We start from the raw sequence: 21,578 nt of genomic DNA, 5'->3' as shown, positions 1-21,578 counted from the left end.
CAGTCAGTTAATGATGAGCGAACATATCAGTATGATCCAACTTTTTGCTGTGGTGTTTTTGTCCTATAGTGGTAACATGTTGTACTTTCCCACCAAATCGTTTGGTGTAACTCTTATTATAATCAATTCTTACCGCACTCCCCATCAGCAGCTTTCAAAGCATGTTACAAAGGACCTCAGGGTCATCACTCCCATTGTACAGATAGGGACACAGGTACCTAGAAGGGAAGTGACTTGTCCAAGGTCACCCAGCAGGCCAGTGGCAAAGCCAGGAACAAAACCCAGGTCTCCTGGGTCTCTGACTGTTGCCCTCTCCACTAATTCACTCTGCGTCTATGGATTGGAGCTGCTGGTTAATCCCCCTGGGACAGAGATGGGGTTTGAGTTGCTGCTGGTGCCTCCCTCCTGGCTCTCTTTGCTGAATGCATTCCTGTTTCCATTCCTGAGCTCCGCCCCTCGACAGCCTTAGCAAACACTTGCCCTCGTCGGACACGATGTCTTTGAAAGTAGACGTGGATGTGCTTGAAAATTCCCCCGGGGCTACGTACGTTCGGAAGAAAGGCGGAAAGCTCACGGGAGAGAACCAGCAGAAAGAACAAGGGTAAAAAGCATCTCTCGCCCGTCATTCTCTTCCGTGGGCTTGGGATTAGAAAGCACCTGCTGTGTGGATCACCTCAGAGCTTCAGGCCTGTTTCTGCAGCCACCCTGCAAATGGTCTGACTAGTCGAAAAGCAGGCTGTCCCTTAGAGTGTCTGTAGGTAACTCCGGGAGGTCCAGAGAGGGACAGCAGTCGTCCCGATCAGCGATGCAAGGACGTGTCCCTATGAGCGATGCAGAGGTGGGCAGCAAGGTCCTTGTGAAGCCAGAGCTGTGCACACCACTAGAGTGAGGCCAAGCATGGTCTGGGGAACATCCCCTCACACAGGGGTTCTTGTGCATTAGCTTGTGGTGCGTTTGCTGGAAGGCTGCAGAATGAAACATTGAGCCGGGGAAATGAGGGTATTCTGGGAGCAGGAATCAGGGACTCTTACAGACTGATCTGTGGGGGAAGTAACTGGAGATCCACTGCCCCAGGGGATTAGAACTGTTTCTCTGAGACTGGTGTCCTTTCCTCCTTGCCCCCTCACTTCTTTGAAAAAAGACAGTCTTCTTTTCCCCTCCCTGGCTCCATGCTTGTTGGTACGTTCCAGGGAAGCCACGGCAGCACTGTGATCGTGTTTCTTCTCCTCGCCCTTTTAGGCAAGGGGATGTAAAGAAAAAGAAGAGGAAAAAGAAGGGTGAGTTGTGTGTGTTTGCAATACGCCTTTGCTGTCCTGTTAGCCATCAGTTTGGAGCCTCGACCACACCGTATCATCTGTGCATTACCCCTGTCCCTGGTAATGTTCTTTAAACTCCTGTCCAGAAAAGCAGAAGATTGTGAAAATCCCAGGCTGTTCTTTTGGGGGGGGGGAACACCTACAGGAGTTAGGTGCCCAAGTCCCATAGACTGCCGAGTGCCTCATTTCCTTGGCAGGGGTGGGGAGGGTTTGGAAATCCCATATATAGAGTTTTAAACCATCTCTTTTAAAGAATAACAGCATGGCTGCTACATGCCCTCCCTCACACCAGGTCACTGTGCTTCCTGTGTGTTACCTGCCTAGTCCTGTGTCTTCAACCTCTTCACTCCTCAGCTGCTGGATTCAACATAAAATGTGAAGTGGCCAGGCCTGAGCACCCCTCTATTCCCATTGGCTTCAGTGGGAGTTGAAGGCAGTTTGCATCATACAGGATTGGGTCCTAAACAAACCATAACCCCTCTGATTTCCATGCCTTTGATTCCTGAGAGTATTTCCCACATCCCTTTTAGAGGGGAAAGCAGCCTGTCAGACTTAGCAGGCGCAGCTGTACCAGCAAGAGGAGCTTCATTTGACCCTGCACACCTTGCGTGCTTAAGCTTTGTAGAGTCACAGATTCTAAGGCCAGAAGGTACAGTATAACACAGGCCAGAGAACTGCCCTGGAATAATTCCCTGAGCAGTTCTTTTAGGACAACATCCCAGATGGAAGGAAGATAGAAGAATTACTCGAGCTTCATATTGATGTGTGGGGGGTTTTCTTCACCATGTCACGTGATCCCCATGTTTTTCTTCTGCTGACTGCTGTGCAGGAAAACTGCCCAAGAACTATGATCCCAAGGTGACCCCGGACCCTGAGCGGTGGCTGCCGATGCGAGAGCGCTCCTATTATCGTGGAAGGAAGAAGGGCAAAAAGAAGGATCAGATTGGAAAGGGAACCCAGGGAGCAACGACAACTGGCACATCTGAGTTGTGAGTAGGGGTTGCACAGAAGAGTGCTTTGTAATTACACAGTGCCCCAAGTAGCAAACACTCCTTAACTGCTTCACAAACATGGCCCCCAGATCCCACCGAGGCCAGTGAGGCTTATCCTCTGCTTCTGCCAATGCACTGAGCCTGATTTGTTTGCTCTGTAGATTGCTAACTCCCCAGAGCTGGGACTATATCTGTAGCTGTCTTAAACTGAGCATGTCATCCGTGTGTGGCATGAGTCTGGCATGCGCCTGGCATATGGGGCTGGACCATAATGTACAGAGTATATGCTGACAGAGTTTCATCGGTCATTAAAAATAGTAGTTCTTCAACAGCTTACGGGTGAATTAGGCAGCACTTCAGGACAGGAAATGAAACATCCTTATCCAATTGCAAGTGTGGGAAAACGTAGGTAGAAAGAATTACATAAGAATATTAGAACGGCCATACTGGGTCATCCAGCCCAGCATCCTGTCTTCTGACAGTGGCCAATGCCAGGTGCCACAGAGGGAATGAAGAGAACAGCTAATCATCAAGTGATCCATCCCCTGTCGCCCATTCCCAGCTTCTGGCAAACACAGGCTAGGGACACCATCCCTGCCCACCCTGAATAATAGCCATTGATGGACCTATCCTCCATGAACTTACCTAGTTCTTTTTTGAACCCTGCCTTGGACTTAGCTTAATGGTAGAGCTGCTTCAACTTTTCCAGTAGCCTTTCCTTTGTGGCGCCCCTGGGGTGGAATGAATTCTGTCTCTCTCATCACACTTGTGTGTGTATAATATGAGCCTAGTGTTAAATGGGCAATTCATGGCTAAATCACTTCTTAGTGCAGCTGATTACTTTAGAAAGGATTGAAACTATTAAGCTACTAATAGCGGTAGCAGCAAATGGGAGTTGTAGTTCCTCTTAGCCCGAATGGTACCTGGAGTCACTTGTGCAAAAGGTGGCCATGGCTCTGATTGCAGACTTGTGAGTTGGGACTCACTGCTAAGTGCAGCAGTTACGCAGCTGTCGCCACCTGCAAATCACAGGCTCAGAATCTGTCGACAGGGCGGCGGCTTTAGCAGAATGCAATGGTTATGTTTTTGTTGTTGTGATCTACATCAGTTCTTACTGTTAAACATTTTGAAATGTATCAGTTTTAATTTTCTAAGTGTGATCTGAAGGGTTTCACCTTTTTTAAATTTTTTTTTTTCTATTTGAATGTTCACAGTCGCAGAAAATTAAGGTGGGAGGTGTCAGACAATAACTTTGTAGTGACCCCCGATTCCGGCAGGGACAAGATGCGAGGAAGGCTGAGTTCCTAGCAGGGCAGAGCAGAGACTGAGAGCAGAATTCCTGGCAGGGCAGAGCAGAGACTGGCCAAGACTGAGAGCAGGAGGATGAGCTGGTGGCCGTGGGGCAGGCCACCTCGCTGTGTCCAGCCCCAGGCAGTGCAGGGAGCCTCCTGCAGCCCCACTGTTCATAGATTCATAGAATAGATTAATAGAATATCAGAGTTGGAAGGGACCTCAGGAGGTCATCTAGTCCAACCCCCTGCTCAAAGCAGGACCAATCCCCAATTTTGCCCAGAACCCTAAATGGCCCCCTCAAGGATTGACCTCACAACCCAGGGTTTAGCATGCCAATGCTCAAACTACTGAGCTATCCCTCCCCACACTGTTATAGCCCTGCTCACTCACTCGCTGTCCAGGAGTGTGGGAGCCATCCCTAGGCAAGAGCCATTCAGCAGCAGGGTGGCCTCCCTCCCGGCTGGGGGCTTGTCAGTGTCCTTGCAGACTTGGCTGGGTGTTGTTGCTTTGCCCCACCAGAACCCAGCCTTCCCTGCACCTGGGGCCTGCAGGGGTGGAATACCCAACAGTATTTATCATTCGGTTGATGCTCCAGAGGAGAGATATGTTGGGGTTTTCAAAAGTGCCTAATGGAGGTGAATGCCCCTTGACTTTCACCTGATTCCCTTGCACCCTTTCACGACCCCAGCCCAGACAGAACGAGGGACCTGGTGCTTTGTCGTTAGTGAACAAACAGGTGATTTATGCTACCTGAGGTTTGGGTGAAAAGGTTCCTTCAGCCCAGAATTTGTCTGTGCAAGCTTGTGCCATTCTTCTGACATAAAATGTTCTGATTTGGAACCGAAGCGTGTGCTGGTTGCGGTTTTTGTGACCTAGAGCTAGGAGGCAAATCACACTTCCTAAAACTTTCTTGGCTCCTGTCTTCTTCCCTTCCCACTTTTCAGGTGTACCATGTTACATTCATGTTGAATTAGAAAGGAGACTGTGTTCTGTTTAGTTTTACGATAAGTGAGCTCAGCTCCTACAGACCCTTCAGAGCTCCTAAGCATGAATTCTGGGCTAAAGTGAGGTTCTGTTCGCATTGAACTCAGTAAGAATTGTGCACTGGATAGGAGCTCATTGCTGCCACTTGCAGGGTCAAGCGGGGAGGAGCTGAGTTGTGGCAGGGGGAGCCCTGGTGCAAACAAACCTCCCCGTAACAGTGCAGGCAAGAGAAGAGCAGGAGCCTGGCTTCTGTCAGGTTTGCTTGTCTGCATTCCCTGAGCGTGAGCTTTCTACTTTGTGTCTGAATAATTTAACCATAACCTAGACAGTGTGGTCACTTCGGTTCTTCTTAGAGTGCTTGCTCATATCAATTCCAGTTGGTGTGTGTGCACGCACCGCGTGCATGGCTCTCGGAAACTTTTCCCTAGCAGCTACCTGTCGGGCCGGCTGTGGAGCCCCCTGGGGTGGCGCCGGTATGGAGCTCTATATACGACCCTGCCGGCCCATCCCCCCTGCAGTTCCTTCTTACCGCCAGTGACAGGTGTTGGAACAGTGGTCTCTTGCTTGCAAGTGTCCCACTAATCCCTAGCTCTTCTGCTAATCTCTGTGTATAGTTACCCATTGTTAGTTAATAGTTCTTAGTTAGTTGTTAATTGTTAATTGTAGTCTCACTACTTAGCAGTTGGGGGGGTCTCCCCCTCCAACTCGTGCCCCGCAGGACCTCAGGGCATGCCATCTTAAGGTTTCAAGCCCTGTCGTTCCTGTGCTAAACCTATGCCCACGAGTGACCCCCATGACTACTGCCTCTGGTGTCTGGGAGAAGGCCATCAGTCAGACAAGTGCAAGATCTGCAAGGCTTTCAAGCCTTGCACCAGGAAAGAGAGGGACATTCGCCTAAAACAACTTCTGATGGAGTCAGCCCTCTGTCCGCAGCAGGACCCGGCCCCGAGCGCCTCAGTGCGGAGCGATCCTCCTGCGGTGCCTTCTGCAGTGCCGTGGAAGGACTCTGCATGCCCACCCGGGAGCTGCCAGTCCCCCAGGCCCCAGAAGCGCTCTCCCCGGCACCGTTCTCCTTCACCGGATGCTCGTAAGAAACAGGCCAAGGGGAAGTCCCCCCAGCAGCTTGCTATGGCTACTGCACCCCCGGAAAGGGACTGTGAAGGGGACAGTCCTATGACTGACAGACCCTTGGGCTGCGCACAATCCTCCCGGGCCCCTGTCTCCCCAGGAAGCCCTGCTCTCCTGGACTCACCGCGGCTGCAAGTGGGGGAAGTTGTGTTGCCTTCCACCCTAGACACCTTCGAAGCTGCTAGGGGGCTCATTGAGATGACGGCATCTGAGTCTCCCACTATGAGGGATAAGCCTCCACTCCCTCGAGGTACAGCACCATCTAGAGGCAAGCCTGCCATGTTTGGCCAGTCTGCCCCTGACCTGGATCTCTGCACCGCTCCAAGTCCCGGTGCTGCTCTGAGTCCCAGCACTGGTCTGGCAGCCGTGACCCTTGGAGCCGCTCTCACTCAAGGTGGTCATTGGCAGACAAGTCGTGGTCCCACTCGAGGTCCAGGTCCCATTCTGTGACCTCGTGGCACCATTCTGAGCGCTGGCCTCAGCCTGCATGCTGTTCACCTTCCAGGTGTTGCTCAATGGACAGCACCGCTCCCTGCTCGCGGCACTGCTCCACGCCGCGGCATCTCTCCCCGCTTCGTCACTATCCTTGATCGTGGCACCGCTCCCTGCCTCGACGCGGCTCTGTGTCGCGGCACTGCTTTACTTCATACCACCGCTCCACACCCCGGCACTGCTCTGCACCGTGGCACCGATTGACATCAAGGCCCCACTACGCTTCATGGCATGCATCCCACCTGTCGGAGGAGGATGTTTCTTTGGTGCTATCTTGCACCATTCCCCCTTGGCCGTCCCACTGAAGGTCACCCTTCCTCCGCTCAGGCGGGGCATCAGAGGTGCCCAGGTCGGGGCCAGGGAGCCTAAGGCGGGACGCTTCAGTGCCCCAGTGGCAGCCTCAGTGGCAGTTTTGGACCGCTTGGGCATGCCATTAGGCCCAGGGTGCCCCTCCTGATATCCCACCACCTCCCCATTCGGGATCTCGCCTCCCAGAGGCAACCCTCAGCCGTCTACCCCTGGACCCTCCACAAAACCCACACCCAGCTCCACGTTCACCCATTGAAGCTACGCCTGGTGCTCGTGAGGATCCGGTCCCTAAGGACCAAGAGGCCACCACGGAACTGATCCTACTGGTGGCTTCCTCCTCATCGTCCCCTGATGAGGTGGTGGCAGGCACCTCAATGTCTGGGCCGCCACCCAGGGATTACAGGGCCCTGCAGGAACTCCTCCGACGAGTAGCCCTGAATATGAACCTCCAGGTGGAGGAAGTGGTCGAACAGGAGGACCCTATGGTGGACATCCTGGCACCAGAGCGCCCTCTAGGGTGGCCTTACCCATTATAAAAACTATTCAATCCAATGCCAAACCCATTTGGCAAACGCCTGCTTCCGTTCCCCCTGTGGCCAATGGGGCTGAACGTAAATACTTTGTTCCCACTAAGGGATATGAGTGTCTCTTCACCCACCCTCCCCCATGCTCTCTCATGGTGGAGGCGGTGAATGAAAAAGAGAGACAAGGTCAGCAGGCCCCCGCACCCAAATCAAGGGAGGCTAAACGGCTTGATCTGTTTGGAAGGAAAATTTATTCCACAGGGGGTCTCTCTCTCAGGATCACAAATCAACTCGTGGTCCTGAGTAGATACAACTATAACTCATGGTCCTCAATCTTAAAGTTTAAAGAGCACCTTCCCTCTGATTTGAGAGTGGAGTTGGGGGTCATCACCGAGGAGAGTAAAGCTGTTGCCCGGACTTCCCTCCAAGGCTCCTTTGATGCCTCGGACTCTGGCGTCCAGGATTGCGATGAGGCGCAGTGCCTGGCTCCAGTTCTCTGGCCTTCCCCCGGAGGTCCAGCAGACCATACAGGACCTTTGATGGCCAGGGCCTATTTGCTGAGCAAACAAATTCCAGATTGCGTTGCCCAAAGGACTCCCGGAACACAATAAAGTCCCTCAGCATGCACACTCTGGTGACCCAAAGGAAGCCCTTTAAATTGCAGACCATCCAGCAGTAGTCTTTTCCCCCTAGGCCCAGACAGGACTTCTCTCATAGGAGAAGTAGATACAATCGACGCAAGCTATCGCGTCGTCCTCCTGGGCAGGGCCGGGGCAATCCAAACCCCCTTTGGGCCCTAAGCGACCCTTTTAAAGGTGCAAACAAGGATGGATTACCAGTCCACAACCCCTCCTTTCCTGAACCGTCCTATCCTGCTTTTACCATGCATGGTCCCTTATTACGTTGGACCGACAGGTGCTCCACACGGTAGAGGCGGGATATTCTATTCAATTCCGTTCCTCCCCACCCTCCCATCCCCCTTGCCTGTCCCTCTTCAGGGACCCGTCTCATGAGCAGCTTCTCGTCCAGGAGGTCCAGGCTCTCCTTGCTCTAGGAGTGGTGGAGAAGGTCCCTCGGGAGCTTAAAGGCAAGGGTTTCTTCTCCTGATATTTCCTCAATCCCCAAAGCGAAGCGGGGCCTCAGGCCCATTCTGGACCTGTGGGAGCTCAACAAGTTCATAGTCAGCTTGAAGTTCCTATGCACAATCATTCCTTCCCTAGACCTGGGAGACTGGTACGCCACCCTCTATATGAGGGATGCTTATTTCCACATATCCATCACACCGGCTCACAGACGATTTGTAGTGAACAAGGTGCATTACCAGTTCATGGCCTTCCCATTTGAGCTTTGCACAGTGCCTCACGTCTTCACCAAGTGCATAGCAGTTGTAGCAGCTTTGTTCCGCCGCCACCATGTGCATATCTACCCTTACCTGGACACTGGCTCCTCTGGGGCCGCTCCCGCCAGCAGGTGGAATCGCAGGTGCAGATAGTCAGGGACACGTTCAAACATTTAGGTATCATTCTCAGCGTCAACAAATCAGTGCTCACTCCAACTCAGAGGATAGAATTCATCGGGGCCGTTCTGGATGTGTCTCAAGCGAGAGCATTCCTGCCAGAGACTCGTCACCTGTTCCTCTCGCAGATAATCGACAACCTTTGCAACTTCCCTACCACCACGGCAAGGCAGTGTCTCTGGCTGTTAGGCCATATGGCATCCTGCACTTATGTGGTTCAACACGCCAGGTTACGACTCAGACCCTTGTAAGCGTGGCTCACCTCTGTGTACCGCCCAGGCCGCGACAGTCCTGACATGGTGCTGACCATCCCTCAGCACACCCTCGATTCCCTCCGGTGGTGGCTGAATCCCTGCTTGGTAGTCGCCGGGGTTCCTTTTCACCCACCCCAACCCACCTTGACTTTAGTCACAAATGCGTCCGTGTTGGGCTGGGGAGCACATCTGGGAAGCCTGACAGCTCAGGGCTTATGGCAAGCAGAGGAACTGGCTCTACACATCAACATCAAAGAACTCAGGGTGATCCGTCTCGCCTGCCAAGCTTTTCTGACTGACTTGCAGGTCCACTGCATAGCGGTACTGACGGACAACACCACGGCCATGTTCTATATAAACGGGTTGAGTCACTGATATGGCTACCTCTCACTCCCGACCTCATTACACAGGACCACGGTTGCCTCCTTCACCCAGACCTTCAGTCTCTCCATCCAGCTTTCTTTCCCAAGGTGGTGTCCCGTTTCCATATCAGCCAGGACATTTTCCTGCCAGTCTTCTATCCAAAACCTCACAACAGCCCTTAAGAGCAACAGCTACACTCGCTGGATGTTAGGAGGGTGCTCCCATTCTATATCGATCGCACAAAGCTGTTCCAAAAGACAACCCAGTTGTTTGTTATTATAGCAGAGTGGATGAAGGGTTTGCCAGTCTCTTCCCAGCGGATCTCTTCCTGGATCACAGCTTGTATCCGCACTTGTTATGACTTGGCAAAGATTCCATCACTGCTCAGTCCACGAGGGCGCAGGCCTTGTAGACAGCCTTTCTAGCCCAAGTACCTCTCCAGAAAATGTGCAGGGCTGGGATGTAGTCTTCAGTGCTTACTTTCACGCACTATGCCATCGTCCACCGATCTAGGGATGATGCGGCCTTCGACAGAGCAGTACTTTGGTCGGCAATACCTTGACTCCGACCCCACCTCCTAGGTAAGGGTTGGGAGTCACCTAACTGGAATTAATATGAGCAAGCACTCGAGGAAGAAAAAACAGTTACTCATCTTTGTAACTGTTGTTCTTTGAGATGTGTTCATGGAATCATAGAATATCAGGGTTGGAAGGGACCTCAGGAGGTCATCTAGTCCAACCCCCTGCTCAAAAGCAGGACCCATCTCCAATTAAATCATCCCAGCCAGGGCTTTGTTGTTTGTGTTGCTCATATCTATTCCATTCCCCCTCACCTTCCCCTCTGTCAGAGTAGCTGGCAAGAAGGAACTGAAGCGGGGGTCGGGCCGGCAGGGTCGTATATAGAGCTCCATGCCGGCGCCACTCCAGGGGGCTCCACAGCCGGCCCGACAGGTAGCTGCTAGGGAAAAGTTTCCGACAGCTGTGCACGCGCCGTGCGCACACACCTAACTGGGGTAGATATGAGCAACACATTTCGAAGAACAACAGTTACAAAAAGGATAAGATAACCGTTTTTTGTTGGGCTGTAATTCCACAGCTTTAAAGGCAAGTCCCATGGCATAAGGCCAATTGCTTGTTTATCTGTTTTGGAGCCTAAATCAATTTGCCTTTGATTTCTGTTTTGGGAAGGAAAGGGAAAATGTTCCTCTAAGTCCCCCGGCTCTGGGAGGCGCTCCTAACCCGGCGGTGTTCCCTATCTCCCTGCAGGGATGCCAGTAGGACAGCAAGCAGCCCGCCTACCTCCCCACGGCCTGGCAGTACCACAGCCACGTCTTCCGCAGCCACGAGTAACATGATACCCCCCCGGCACCAGAAACCTGCTGGCGCTGCAGCAACCAAGAAGAAGCAGCAGCAGAAGAAGAAGAAAGGAGGCAAGGGAGGCTGGTAACGAGAGCGGCTGCCGAGCTGGCTGTGTGAGGGACTGGAGCTCTCTGCTGTAAAGTGCTGAGAACAGAATAAAGGTCAGAATAAAGGTCAGAGTAAGAAGCAGCACAAAGTCACGGCTTCCTTCACGCTGTCTTGAAAAGGTTCCTCCTCGGCTTCGTTTCCTCTGCAGTGGGAAGGGAAGGGAAGCTTTTCCTCCTCCCATTCCCGCTCCCTTTCCTAACCCGCTGCCCGATGTTTCCCTCCATTGTTGTTTTTTTTTTGGGGGGGAGTGGGGGGGAAGAATCATGCTTCATTTGCTTACCGAGTCAGACCATTGTCCCTCCCTGGTGTGCCCGTGGCCCCCTGCAGCAGTTACACAAACACAAGGTATTTCCCCAGTCCTGCTTACAGCAGAGAATCAGCTGGAGTGATGAGTCTTGACAAACATGCCACATTACTGGCCTCCCCACGGGCCCTTGCTGTCTCTCTGGGCTGCCTAGCAAAGGCCCTCACCTAGGTGACAGGAGGGCAGACATTGGACACAGAGCCTGTGGGGTGCTGTCTGGAGGTGGCTGTGCATCTCAGAAGGGACAGTTCACTATCACTTCATTTTGTGGCTTGAACTCTGGAGAGCCACATTCTTAAATGTGTCAATTGAGAACAATCTGAGGTTGCATGGAGCTTCCCAGGGCAAGGTACAGGCGACCTGTGACACCTTGGCACTGTCTGGAGGCTTTGATTTCGTCTAGCCAAACGCAGTGTGTGAGAATGCTGCTTTGTTAGTGGACAACACTGGCCTTTGGGAGCGCGCTGTGGGGGAGCAGCCCGCGTTCTGGGTTCCGTGAGGAACAAATCCTTCTAGAATGAGGCAGGGCATTGGAAATGGCACACTTCTCCTCTGGGGCCGGAGTGCTGGGAGCTGAGCTCTCTGAGCATCTGCTCTGTGGTGTCTGGCATTCAATACTTTGTTTTCAGGGTCTGGCCATGCCCAAGGGACACAGTCCAGATTTCAGCCTTCACATATATTATGACCTGTTTGGGTGTGATCTTCAGGGGTTTAGGAATATTTTCCAAAAATCTTTGCTGCAGCAAGATGATGTAGACAATGCCTCATGCCCTGCTTCTCCTCACAAAGGATGCTCATGCTGTCTTACTGATGCACATTCCTGTGCCAGCCTAAAGCCCCGGAATCATAAGGTGGTGTCTGGGGTTTTATACCGATATTTGTAGGGATAGTGTACTAACGGGGGCACCAGTCACACTCAGCTCCTTGCGAAGAAATGAGCATAGGAGCTGGCTCTTGGAGGCCACTGGGCTGGTTAGGCTTTCTCCGAACTGCTCTGATGGTACCTCTTCAAGGATGGGAGTCTTGCTTCCTCCAGCCTTTGGTAGCTGCTAACTCTAAATGATTGAAATAACCAAGCCTTCCAACGCCAGACTGCCTTACCAGACAGCACGCTGTACATAGACTGGTGCACAAGTGTCACTGGGTCTGCGGGCTGCAGTTCAGACGGCCAGGCTCGCTAAGCTGGGATGGATTTATTGCATGGCACAGGAACAGTATTTCTTACTGGGCAGAAATTCCTGGAGCCCTTCAGACAAAAACCATAAGCAGAGGAACATCCGTATTTGCATTTCCAGCTACCAGCATGTCAGACACACTGCTTTTCAGTCTCAGTCTCAACTCTTGCACCATCTTATCATCTTAGCACTGTAGGGACGCATGTCTCCTGTGTTAAAGTGCGGGGGGCAGTTGCTTGGCAATTGCTAGCAGGAAGCAACAATCACGGTAGAAAAGGAAGTGTGTGCGGACTGGAAGGAATTCTCTAGCAGCAGCTGGCTCCAAAACCAAGTTACAGTGAGTATTGTGCTTTGGATGGCAGGCAGATCAGGCACAAAAACACATTTTTATGCTACTGTTTTGTATAGCACAATGGAATGGGCTGAGAACGGGGTAACTGAACAAAACACAATTATTTTTCACAGAAAGAACCTGAATGCAGTGTTAGAAATCACTTTGTCTATCACATGTATGGTCTCTAACTAGAACTATGAAGAGTAAATCAAAACACATAAAGCAGCTTTCACTCTGGCCACAACAACTGTGAATTCAGCTTTCGAGTGTATATATTTAGATGTTTGCAGTCTAGTTTGGAGAACTCTACATTCTTAATCATCATGGCCAAAACTGTCAAATGTGAAGACTGGAAGTTCAGACACCACAATAAAAAATGGATTGATTTTTTGCTGAGCAATCCCAGCTCCTGTTGACTTCAACTGTAGAGGCATGACCAGTGTTTCCATCTTTCTAATACACTCTTGGACAATATGTACTGATTGGGTCGGCGCCAGGATCTGTAGTGGCTGTATACAGAATATGATGGCTGCCGGAGGGAGGAGGAAGGGGAGGGGGGAGAGCTGTTTTCACTCCTCTTCCAATCACAGTTGCTTCTCCTTTAACTGTAAAGCCCTTCAGAAAATGCTGGTGTTCACACGGTATCGTTTATTTCTCTCTCTCCTCCAAACCCCACCCCCCACCCCCTGTGCCAGCCAAATGTAGTCGTACTAAGCTCTATATTAAAGCTAGAGGGAGGTTTAATACATTCTTTTGAGTGGAAGTTTGCAGTTGGACTATGTAAATAGATCAGTTTCTGTGTAATCCCCCTGGCAATTTCGTCCATGCTCCTCTTGCTTTTGTTTTGGTAAATGTTGCAAAATAATTTTTCAAGGAAATTGGGTAGGGAAGAGGTAGGTAGAGGGGAAGAGAGTGCTGGCTCGGACTGAGGCATTTCGAACTTGGGTGGAAATTGCACTAGTAAAGGGGTAGGTGGACAAAGTTTGGCACAAACTACAGGCTTTGTAAAAACAGTCTTTTAGAGACTTGTAAGACTAAACGCAATACTGCCAATGGAAACAAACATTGCCCTGCAGAATCTGCTTCCCAGCCTTTATAGCAGTAGTTCTCAACTTGCGGGCCACTTGCGGCTCACTCAGCACGCAGCTTTGGCCCATTTGACATCCTCGGGGCCTAGAGATAGTATAACGTTTGGCTGCGGCTCACATAACACAGAAAGCTGCAGATGCGGCCCACAATGGTAAATAGGTTGAGAACCACTGCTTTATGCACTACCCAGCATGAGAATTGAAACTGACTAAACACTGACTAGTCTGTTTCATCATCCCAGTGACCATAAATGTGGAAAGTGAACAGTATAACCCAGGAAAATTAAATTTGATTTTTAAAAATCTTTGTTTTAATCCTCTTCCACTAAGTATGGTTAATAAGCAAGATCATGAGTTGAAAAACTGTTTGTGTTCCTTTTAAATTCCAATGCATTGTGCAAATAAAATACCTCCAGGCTGTGAACTTCAAGTCGCAAAAGAGCTCCAGTATGGACCGAATGGGAGGTACTGGATCTGATCACTTTATGGGGAGACGAATCAGTGCTATTAGATCTCCGTTCCAAAAGACAAAATGCCAAAATATTTGAAAAAATCTCCAAGGGCATGAAGGACAGAGGCTGTCACAGGGACCCGCAGCAGTGCCGCGTGAAACTTAAGAAGCTCAGGCAAGCCTACCAAAAAACCCAAGAGGCAAACACCCGCTCGGGGTCAGAGCCCCAGACATGCCGCTTCTATGATGAGCTGCATGCAATTCTAGGGGGTACCCCTACAACTACTCCACACCTGTACGTGGACTCCTGCAAAGGAGTCTCACGCAACAGGGATTTGGATTTGGGGGATGAGGAAGATAGCACACACCAGGCAAGCAGAGAAACCGTTCTCCCCGACAACCAGGAACTGTTTATCACTCTGGAGACAATACCCTCCCAACCCAGGCTCCCGGACCTTGAAGGCAGAGACGGCACCTCTGGTGAGTGTACCTTTTGTAAATATAATACAGGGTTTAAAGGCGTGTTTAATGATTAATTTGCCCTGAAGACTTGGGATGCATTCGCGGCCAGTACAGCTACTAGAAAAGTCTATTAATGTGTCTGGGGATGGAGCAGAAATCCTCCAGGGACATCTTAATGAAGCTGTCCTGTAGGTACTCCCAAAGCCTTTGCAAAAGGTTTCTGGAGAGGGCAGCCTTATTGCGTCCTCCATGGTAGGGCACTACCACGGCAGGCCAGTAGCACGTAGTCTGGAATCATTGCATAAGAAAGCATGGCAGCGTGTGGTCCTGGTGTTTGCTGGCACTCAAGCAACGTCCGTTATTTATTTCTCTCTGTTATCCTCAGGAGAGTGATATCATTCATGGTCACCTGGTTGAAATAGGGGAATTTTATTAAGGGGATAACGAGGTGGCCGTTCCTGCTGGGCTGTTTGCCTTGGCTGAAAATAAATCCTCCCCACTGTTAGCCACGTGGTGGGGGGAGGGGTGACGTGATCATCCCAGAGAATTGGGTGTGGGGGGAGTTTAGTTGGGTTTGTGCTGCACGTTAACCCAAAAACTTCAGCCCCTCCTTTTAAATGGCCAGTGTGTGTGTTTTTCAATTTTAATCTCCCTTTTTTTCTCCCGCAGCTGCAAATGTTTCAATGCTGTGACTAGCCTCTCCATCCCAGAGGGTAGCACAGATTAGAAGGTGAAAAAAACGCACTCGTGATGAAATGCTCTCTGAGCTCATGGAGTCCTCCCGCACTGAAAGAGCCCAGCACAATGCGTGGAGGGAGACAATGGCAGAGTCCAGGAAAGCACAAAATGAACGTGAGGAGAGAAGGGACGAGTGAGAGGAGAGGTGGTATCAGCGTGATGAAAGGAGGCAGGATGCAATGCTGAGGCTACTGGAGGATCAAACCAATATTCCGGCATATGGTTGAGGTGCAGGAAAGGCACAGACCGCCACTGCAGCCCCTGTGTAACCAACTACCCTCCTCCCCAATTTCTGTAGCCTCCTCACCCAGACGTCCAAGAATGTGGGGGGAGGGGGAACCTCCGGGCACCCAACCACTCCACCCCAGAGGACTGCCCAATCAACAGAAAGCTGGCATTCAATAAGTTTTGAAGTGCAGTGTGGCCTTGTCCTTCCCTCCTCCCCTCCTCTCCACCCCACCCGGTGTTTCCCTCCTCCCCCACCCCTCCCAGGCTACCTTGGCAGCTATCCCCCTATTTGTGTGATGAATTAATAAAGAATGCATGAATGTGAAGCAACAATGACTTTATTGCCTCTGCAAGCGGTGATCAAAGGGAGGAGGAGAGGGGAGGGCGGTTGGCATACAGGGAAGTAGAATGAACCAAGGGGTGGGAGGTTTCATCAAGGAGAAACAAAGAGAACTTTCACACCTGGCCTGTCATGAAACTGGTTTTCAAAGCTTCTCTGATGCGCACCGCGCCCTCCTGTGCTCTTCTAACCGCCCTGGTGTCTGGCTGTGTGTAATCAGTGACCAGGCGATTTGCCTCAACCTCCCACCCCGCCATAAACGTGTCCCCCTTACTCTCTCATATATTGTGGAGCACACAGCAAGCAGTAATAACAGTGGGAATATTGGTTTTGCTGAGGTCTAACCGAGTCAGTAAACTGTGCCAGCGTGCTTTTAAACATCCAAATGCACATTCTACCACCATTCTCACTTGCTCAGCCTGTAGTTGAACAGCTCCTGACTACTGTCCATGCTGCCTGTGTATGGCTTCATGAGCCATGGCATTAAGGGGTAGGCTGGGTCCCCAAGGATAACTATAGGCATTTCAACATCCCCAACGGTTATCTTCTGGTCTGGGAATAAAGTCCCTTCCTGCAGCTTTTGAAACAGACCAGAGTTCCTGAAGATGCGAGCATCATGTACCTTTGCCGGCCATCCCACGTTGATGTTGGTGAAATGTCCCTTGTGATCCACCAGTGCTTGCAGCACTATTGAAAAGTACCCTGAGTACCGTGGCAGTTATGAGCATTGTAAACACCTCGCGCATTATCATGCAGTATATGCAGAACCAGACTCTGCAAAAGGAGGTGATGGCAGCACGGTGATGAGGACATGGACACCGACTTCTCTCAAAGCACAGGCCCCGACAATTTGGCCATCCCGGTGGTAATGGGGCAGGCTCATTCCATGGAACACTGATTCTGGGCCCGGGAAACAAGAACAGACTGGTGGGACCGCATAGTGTTGCAGGTCTGGGATGATTCCCAGTGGCTGTGAAACTTCCGCATGCATAAGGGCACTTTCATGGAACTTTGTGACTTGCTTTCCCCTGCCCTGAAGCACAAGAATACCAAGATGAGTGCAGCCCTCACAGTTGAGAAGCGAGTGGCAATAGCCCTGTGGAAGCTTGCAGCACCAGACAGCTAGCGGTCTCTCGGGAATCAATTTGGAGTGGGCAAATCTACTGTGGGGGCTGCTGTGATCCAAGTAGCCAATGCAATCACTGAGCTGCTGCTGTCAAGGTTAGTGTCTGTGGGAAATGTGCAGGTCATAGTGGATGGCTTTGCTGCAATGGGATTCCCTAACTGTGGTGGGGCGATAGACGGAATGTGTATCCCTATCTTGGGACCGGACCACCAGGGCAGCCAGTACATAAACCAAAAGGGGTACTTTTAAATGATGCCGCAAGCACTGGTGGATCACAAGGGACGTTTCACCAACATCAACATGGGATGGCCGGGAAAGGTACATGACGCTCGCATCTTCAGGAACTCTGGTCTGTTTCAAAAGCTGCAGGAAGGGACTTGCTTTCCAGACCAGAAAATAACTGTTGGGGATGTTGAAATGCCTATAGTTATCCTTAGGGGCCCAGCCTACCCCTTAATGCCATGGCTCATGAAGCCATACACAGGCAGCCTGGACAGTAGTCAGGAGCTGTTCAACTACAGGCTGAGCAAGTGAGAATGGTGGTAGAATGTGCATTTGGATGTTTAAAAGCACGCTGGCGCAGTTTACTGACTCGGTTAGACCTCAGCAAAACCAATATTCCCACTGTTATTACTGCTTGCTGTGTGCTCCACAATATATGAGAGAGTAAGGGGGACACGTTTATGGCGGGGTGGGAGGTTGAGGCAAATCACCTGGTCACTGATTACACACAGCCAGACACCAGGGCGGTTAGAAGAGCACAGGAGGGCGCGGTGCGCATCAGAGAAGCTTTGAAAACCAGTTTCATGACTGGCCAGGCTACTGTGTGAAAGTTCTCTTTGTTTCTCCTTGATGAAACCTCCCGACCCTTGTTTCACTCTACTTCCCTGTAAGCTAACCACCCTTCCCTCCTCCCTTCGATCACCGCTTGCAGAGGCAATAAAGTCATTGTTGCTTCACATTCATGCATTCTTTATTAATTCATCACACAAATAGGGAGATAATTACCAAGGTAGCCCAGGAGGGGTGGTGGATGAGGGAAGGACAAGGCCACACAGCACTTTAAAAGTTTAAAACTTATTGAATGCCAGCCTTCTGTTGCTTGGGCAATCCTCTGGGGTGGAGTGGCTGGGTGGCCGGAGGCCCCCCCACCGCTTTCTTGGGCGTCTGGGTGAGGAGGCTATGGAACTTGGGGAGGAGGGCGGTTGGTTACACAGGGGTGTAGCAGCGGTCTGTGCTCCTGCTGCCTTTCCTGCAGCTCAACCATACACTGGAGCATATTGGTTTGATCCTCCAGCAGCCTCAGCATTGAATCCTGCCTCCTCTCATCACGCTGCCGCCACCTTTCAGCTTCAGCCCTCTCTTCAGCCCACCACCTCTCCTCTCAGACATTTTGTGCTTTCCTGCACTTTGACATTGTCTGCCTCCACGCATTTGTCTGTGCTCTGTCAGTGTGGGAGGACAGCATGAACTCAGAGAACATTTCATCGCGAGTGTGGTTTTTTTGCCTTCTGATCTTCGCTAGCCTCTTGGAAGGAGAAGATCCTGTGATCCTTGAAACACATGCAGCTGGTGGAGAAAGAAAAAGGGACAGTGGTATTTAAAAAGACACATTTTATAGAACAATGGGTACACTCTTTCACGGTGAACCTTGCTGTTAACATTACACACATAGCACATGTGCTTTTGTTCCAAGGTCGCATTTTGCCTCCCCGCTCTCCATGGCTAACAGTGGGGAACATTTCTGTTCAGCCACAGGCAAACAGCCCAGCAGGAACGGGCACCTCTGAATGTCCCCTGAAGAAAAGCCCCCTATTTCAACCAGGTGACCATGAATGATATCACTCTCCTGAGTATAACACAGAGAGATAAAGAACAGATGTTGTTTGAACACCAGCAAACATACACTGCAATGCTTTGTTCTACAATGATTCCCGAGTATGTGCTACTGGCCTAGAGTGGTAAAGTGTCCTACCATGGTGGATGGAATAAGGCTGCCCGCCCCAGAAACCTTTTGCAAAGGCTTTGGGAGTACATCCAGGAGAGCTGCAAATGCCAGGGCAAATTAATCATTAAACATGCTTGCTTTTAAACCATCTATTGTATTTTAAAAGGTACACTCACCAGAGGTCCCTTCTCCGCATGGCGAGTCCAGGAGGCAGCCTTGGGTGGGTTCGGGGGGTACTGGCTCCAGGGTGAGAAATAGTTCCTGGCTGTCAGGAAAACAGGTTTCTCTGCTTGCTTGCTGTGAGCTGTCTACAACCTCATCATCTTCCTCGTCCCCAAAATCTGCTTCCGTGTTGCCTCCATCTCCATTGAAGGAGTCAAACAACACGGCTGGGGTAGTGGTGGCTGAACCCCCTAAAATGGCATGCAGCTCATCAGAGAAGCGGCATGTTTGGGGCTCTGACCCGGAGCAGCTGTTTGCCTCTCTGGTTTTCTGGTAGGCTTGCCTCAGCTCCTTAAGTTTCACACGGCACTGCTTCAGGTCCCTATTATGGCCTCTGTCCTTCATGCCCTGGGAGATTTTGACGGAGATTTTGGCATTTCGAAAACTAGAACAGAGTTCTGATAGCACGGATTCCTCTCCCCATACAGCGATCAGATCCCGTACCTCCCGTTCAGTCCATGCTGGAGCTCTTTTGCAATTCTCGGACTCCATCATGGTCACCTCTGCTGATGCGCTCTGCATGGTCACCTGCAGCTTGCCACGCTGGCCAAACAGGAAATGAGATTCAAAAGTTCGCGGTTCTTTTCCTGTCTACCTGGCCAGTGCATCTGAGTTGAGAGTGCTGTCCAGAGCGGTCACAATGGAGCACTCTGGGATAGCTCCCAGAGGCCAATACTGTCTAATTGTGTCCACAGTACCCCAAATTCGACCTGGCAAGGCCGATTTCAGTGCTAATCCCCTTGTCGGGGGTGGAGTAAGGAAGTCAATTTTAAGAGCCCTTTAAGTAAAAAAAAAGGGCTTTGTCGTGTGAACGGGTGCAGGGTTAAATCAATTTAACTCTGCTAAATTCGACCTCAACTTCTAGTGTAGACCAGGGCTCAGAGAGAGATAGTCCCTGGCCTTCCCTTCTTCCTGTGGCCGAAGAGGAACCTTGCCCCCACATACAGAACAGAGAGGCTAACAGAAGAGCATGCCATGTGCACTGTGACTTCATGTGGCTGCCCTGAACCAATCTGAAATAAGTGCCCTAGCCTGGTGCCACAACACACAGTGTGACTAGGCTATTCATTCGGAAATGTGTTGACCAGCCCTACTACCTCTAGGCAGTTTTGTGTACTAAATGCCACCTCGTGGCCAAACTAGGACATTTCAACATGAGTTCCTCACCAGGAAACATTGCAAATCCTGTAACATAACACCATTTTACATTTCCCCCAATAAATTGTAGGATTGCTATATTAAAACACATTGCAGTACACCCTTCTTTTCCTCAGCTGCAAGTAATAAATTTATGGGAATAAGACAGACTGCTAGAAGATACCTTAATATCAGTTTATCTGCTACCACATTAAGGGTTGCAGCACTGAACTAGTTTCAAAGAAACATAGGTAAAAACTTTGTGGGGGACCACACCTTACATTAGAGCTAGATCAGAAAAAAAGAAAGCTAAAGACTTGATCCTGTAGACACTTAGGTGCATGCTTAGCTACTTACCAGAGCAGTGCTGCTGAAATCAGTGGAATTACCCATATGGGTAAAGTTACAATATGTTTATATGTGTAAACATAAAGACTGGGCCGTGATTTTGGGCTAACCACCTGCATTTTTAAAATGTGAAATGAAAAAAAACAACAGCCCTCTTAGTTATATGCAAATACATAGGATATAAAGGGAGACTGGGCCAAAAATATAAATGCAATAACACGTAATATTAGAAATGTTTTAATATTTTAACTGGGATATCTTTGTGTGTGCTATTACCCTGTGGTACTAGCAGCCCAAGTATTGCAGTGATTGCAAGTTGCTTACTTTCTCATTTTTATCACATAATTATAAAATAAATGAATTGAAGTATAACTCTTGTACTTCTATTTCAGTGTATGGTATTGTTGCCGGCACCCAGTGCCAGAGGCAAGCAACAGCAGGGGTTCATTGCCCGGTGTGCGTCACCCAATAATCACAACGGGATGGAGAAGCGGAAAAGTTTATTTGAAGTTTCAAAGAAGGTACAGGGAGAATAGAATCTCAAATCCTGCACACCGAGCAGGAAGTTACACAGGCTTTTATACATCCTTTCTTCAGCATACTTATCCAATAGCAAGCTGCCCTAAGTATCTATATAGCCGGCCAATCCAGTTACCAGCTAGTTCCCTTGTTCTCTGTACCATCTATTAAACTATAGATATAAAGCTGCTTTGTTCAGCATTGTTCTGCCATATCTGCCCTGTTTGGCCTTGTTTAGTTTCAGGCAGTCTAACTTTGCAACATATTGTTGCAGATCCTCAGCATAACTGCTGCGAGTGCCTCCAGGCAGGGGAGGCCAAGGTCACTTGGGCCTAGTGTGAGGGGGCTTCATTGACACTCGTGGTCTTCCATCCCCTCGAGTTACCTAGTGGCCATGCCCAATGTCCCCAACAACTCCCTCCTTTGAGAACACTCAACAGCCTTGGCTCTGAGTTTTCTCACTTGGGCTACTTATTTCTTTACAATAGGACTTTGCATAAGCACTTTGTGATAGGCCTGAA

The 21,578-nt window shown here is 50.3% G+C and overlaps 1 protein-coding gene across 1 annotated transcript in view; it reads left to right on the top strand.

Annotated features, from left to right (window-relative positions):
* Window positions 1-10,700, top strand: part of SRP72 (signal recognition particle 72) — a 48,300-nt gene extending 37,600 nt beyond the window's left edge. Inside the window, exons 16-19 of the mRNA XM_077814824.1 lie at window positions 464-601; window positions 1,240-1,277; window positions 2,146-2,305; window positions 10,437-10,700. Coding sequence (XP_077670950.1) covers window positions 464-601; window positions 1,240-1,277; window positions 2,146-2,305; window positions 10,437-10,617 — 517 coding nt within the window. The 3' untranslated portion in view covers window positions 10,618-10,700. The remainder of the gene's footprint in view (window positions 1-463; window positions 602-1,239; window positions 1,278-2,145; window positions 2,306-10,436) is intronic.
* The last annotated feature ends 10,878 nt before the right edge of the window (window positions 10,701-21,578 follow it).

This window comes from Eretmochelys imbricata, chromosome 4 (genome assembly GCF_965152235.1).
Source record: "Eretmochelys imbricata isolate rEreImb1 chromosome 4, rEreImb1.hap1, whole genome shotgun sequence".
Lineage (NCBI taxonomy): Eukaryota > Metazoa > Chordata > Testudines > Cheloniidae > Eretmochelys > Eretmochelys imbricata.
Note: the sequence above shows the minus strand (reverse complement) of the source record. Positions and strands in the feature narration are given on the sequence as shown.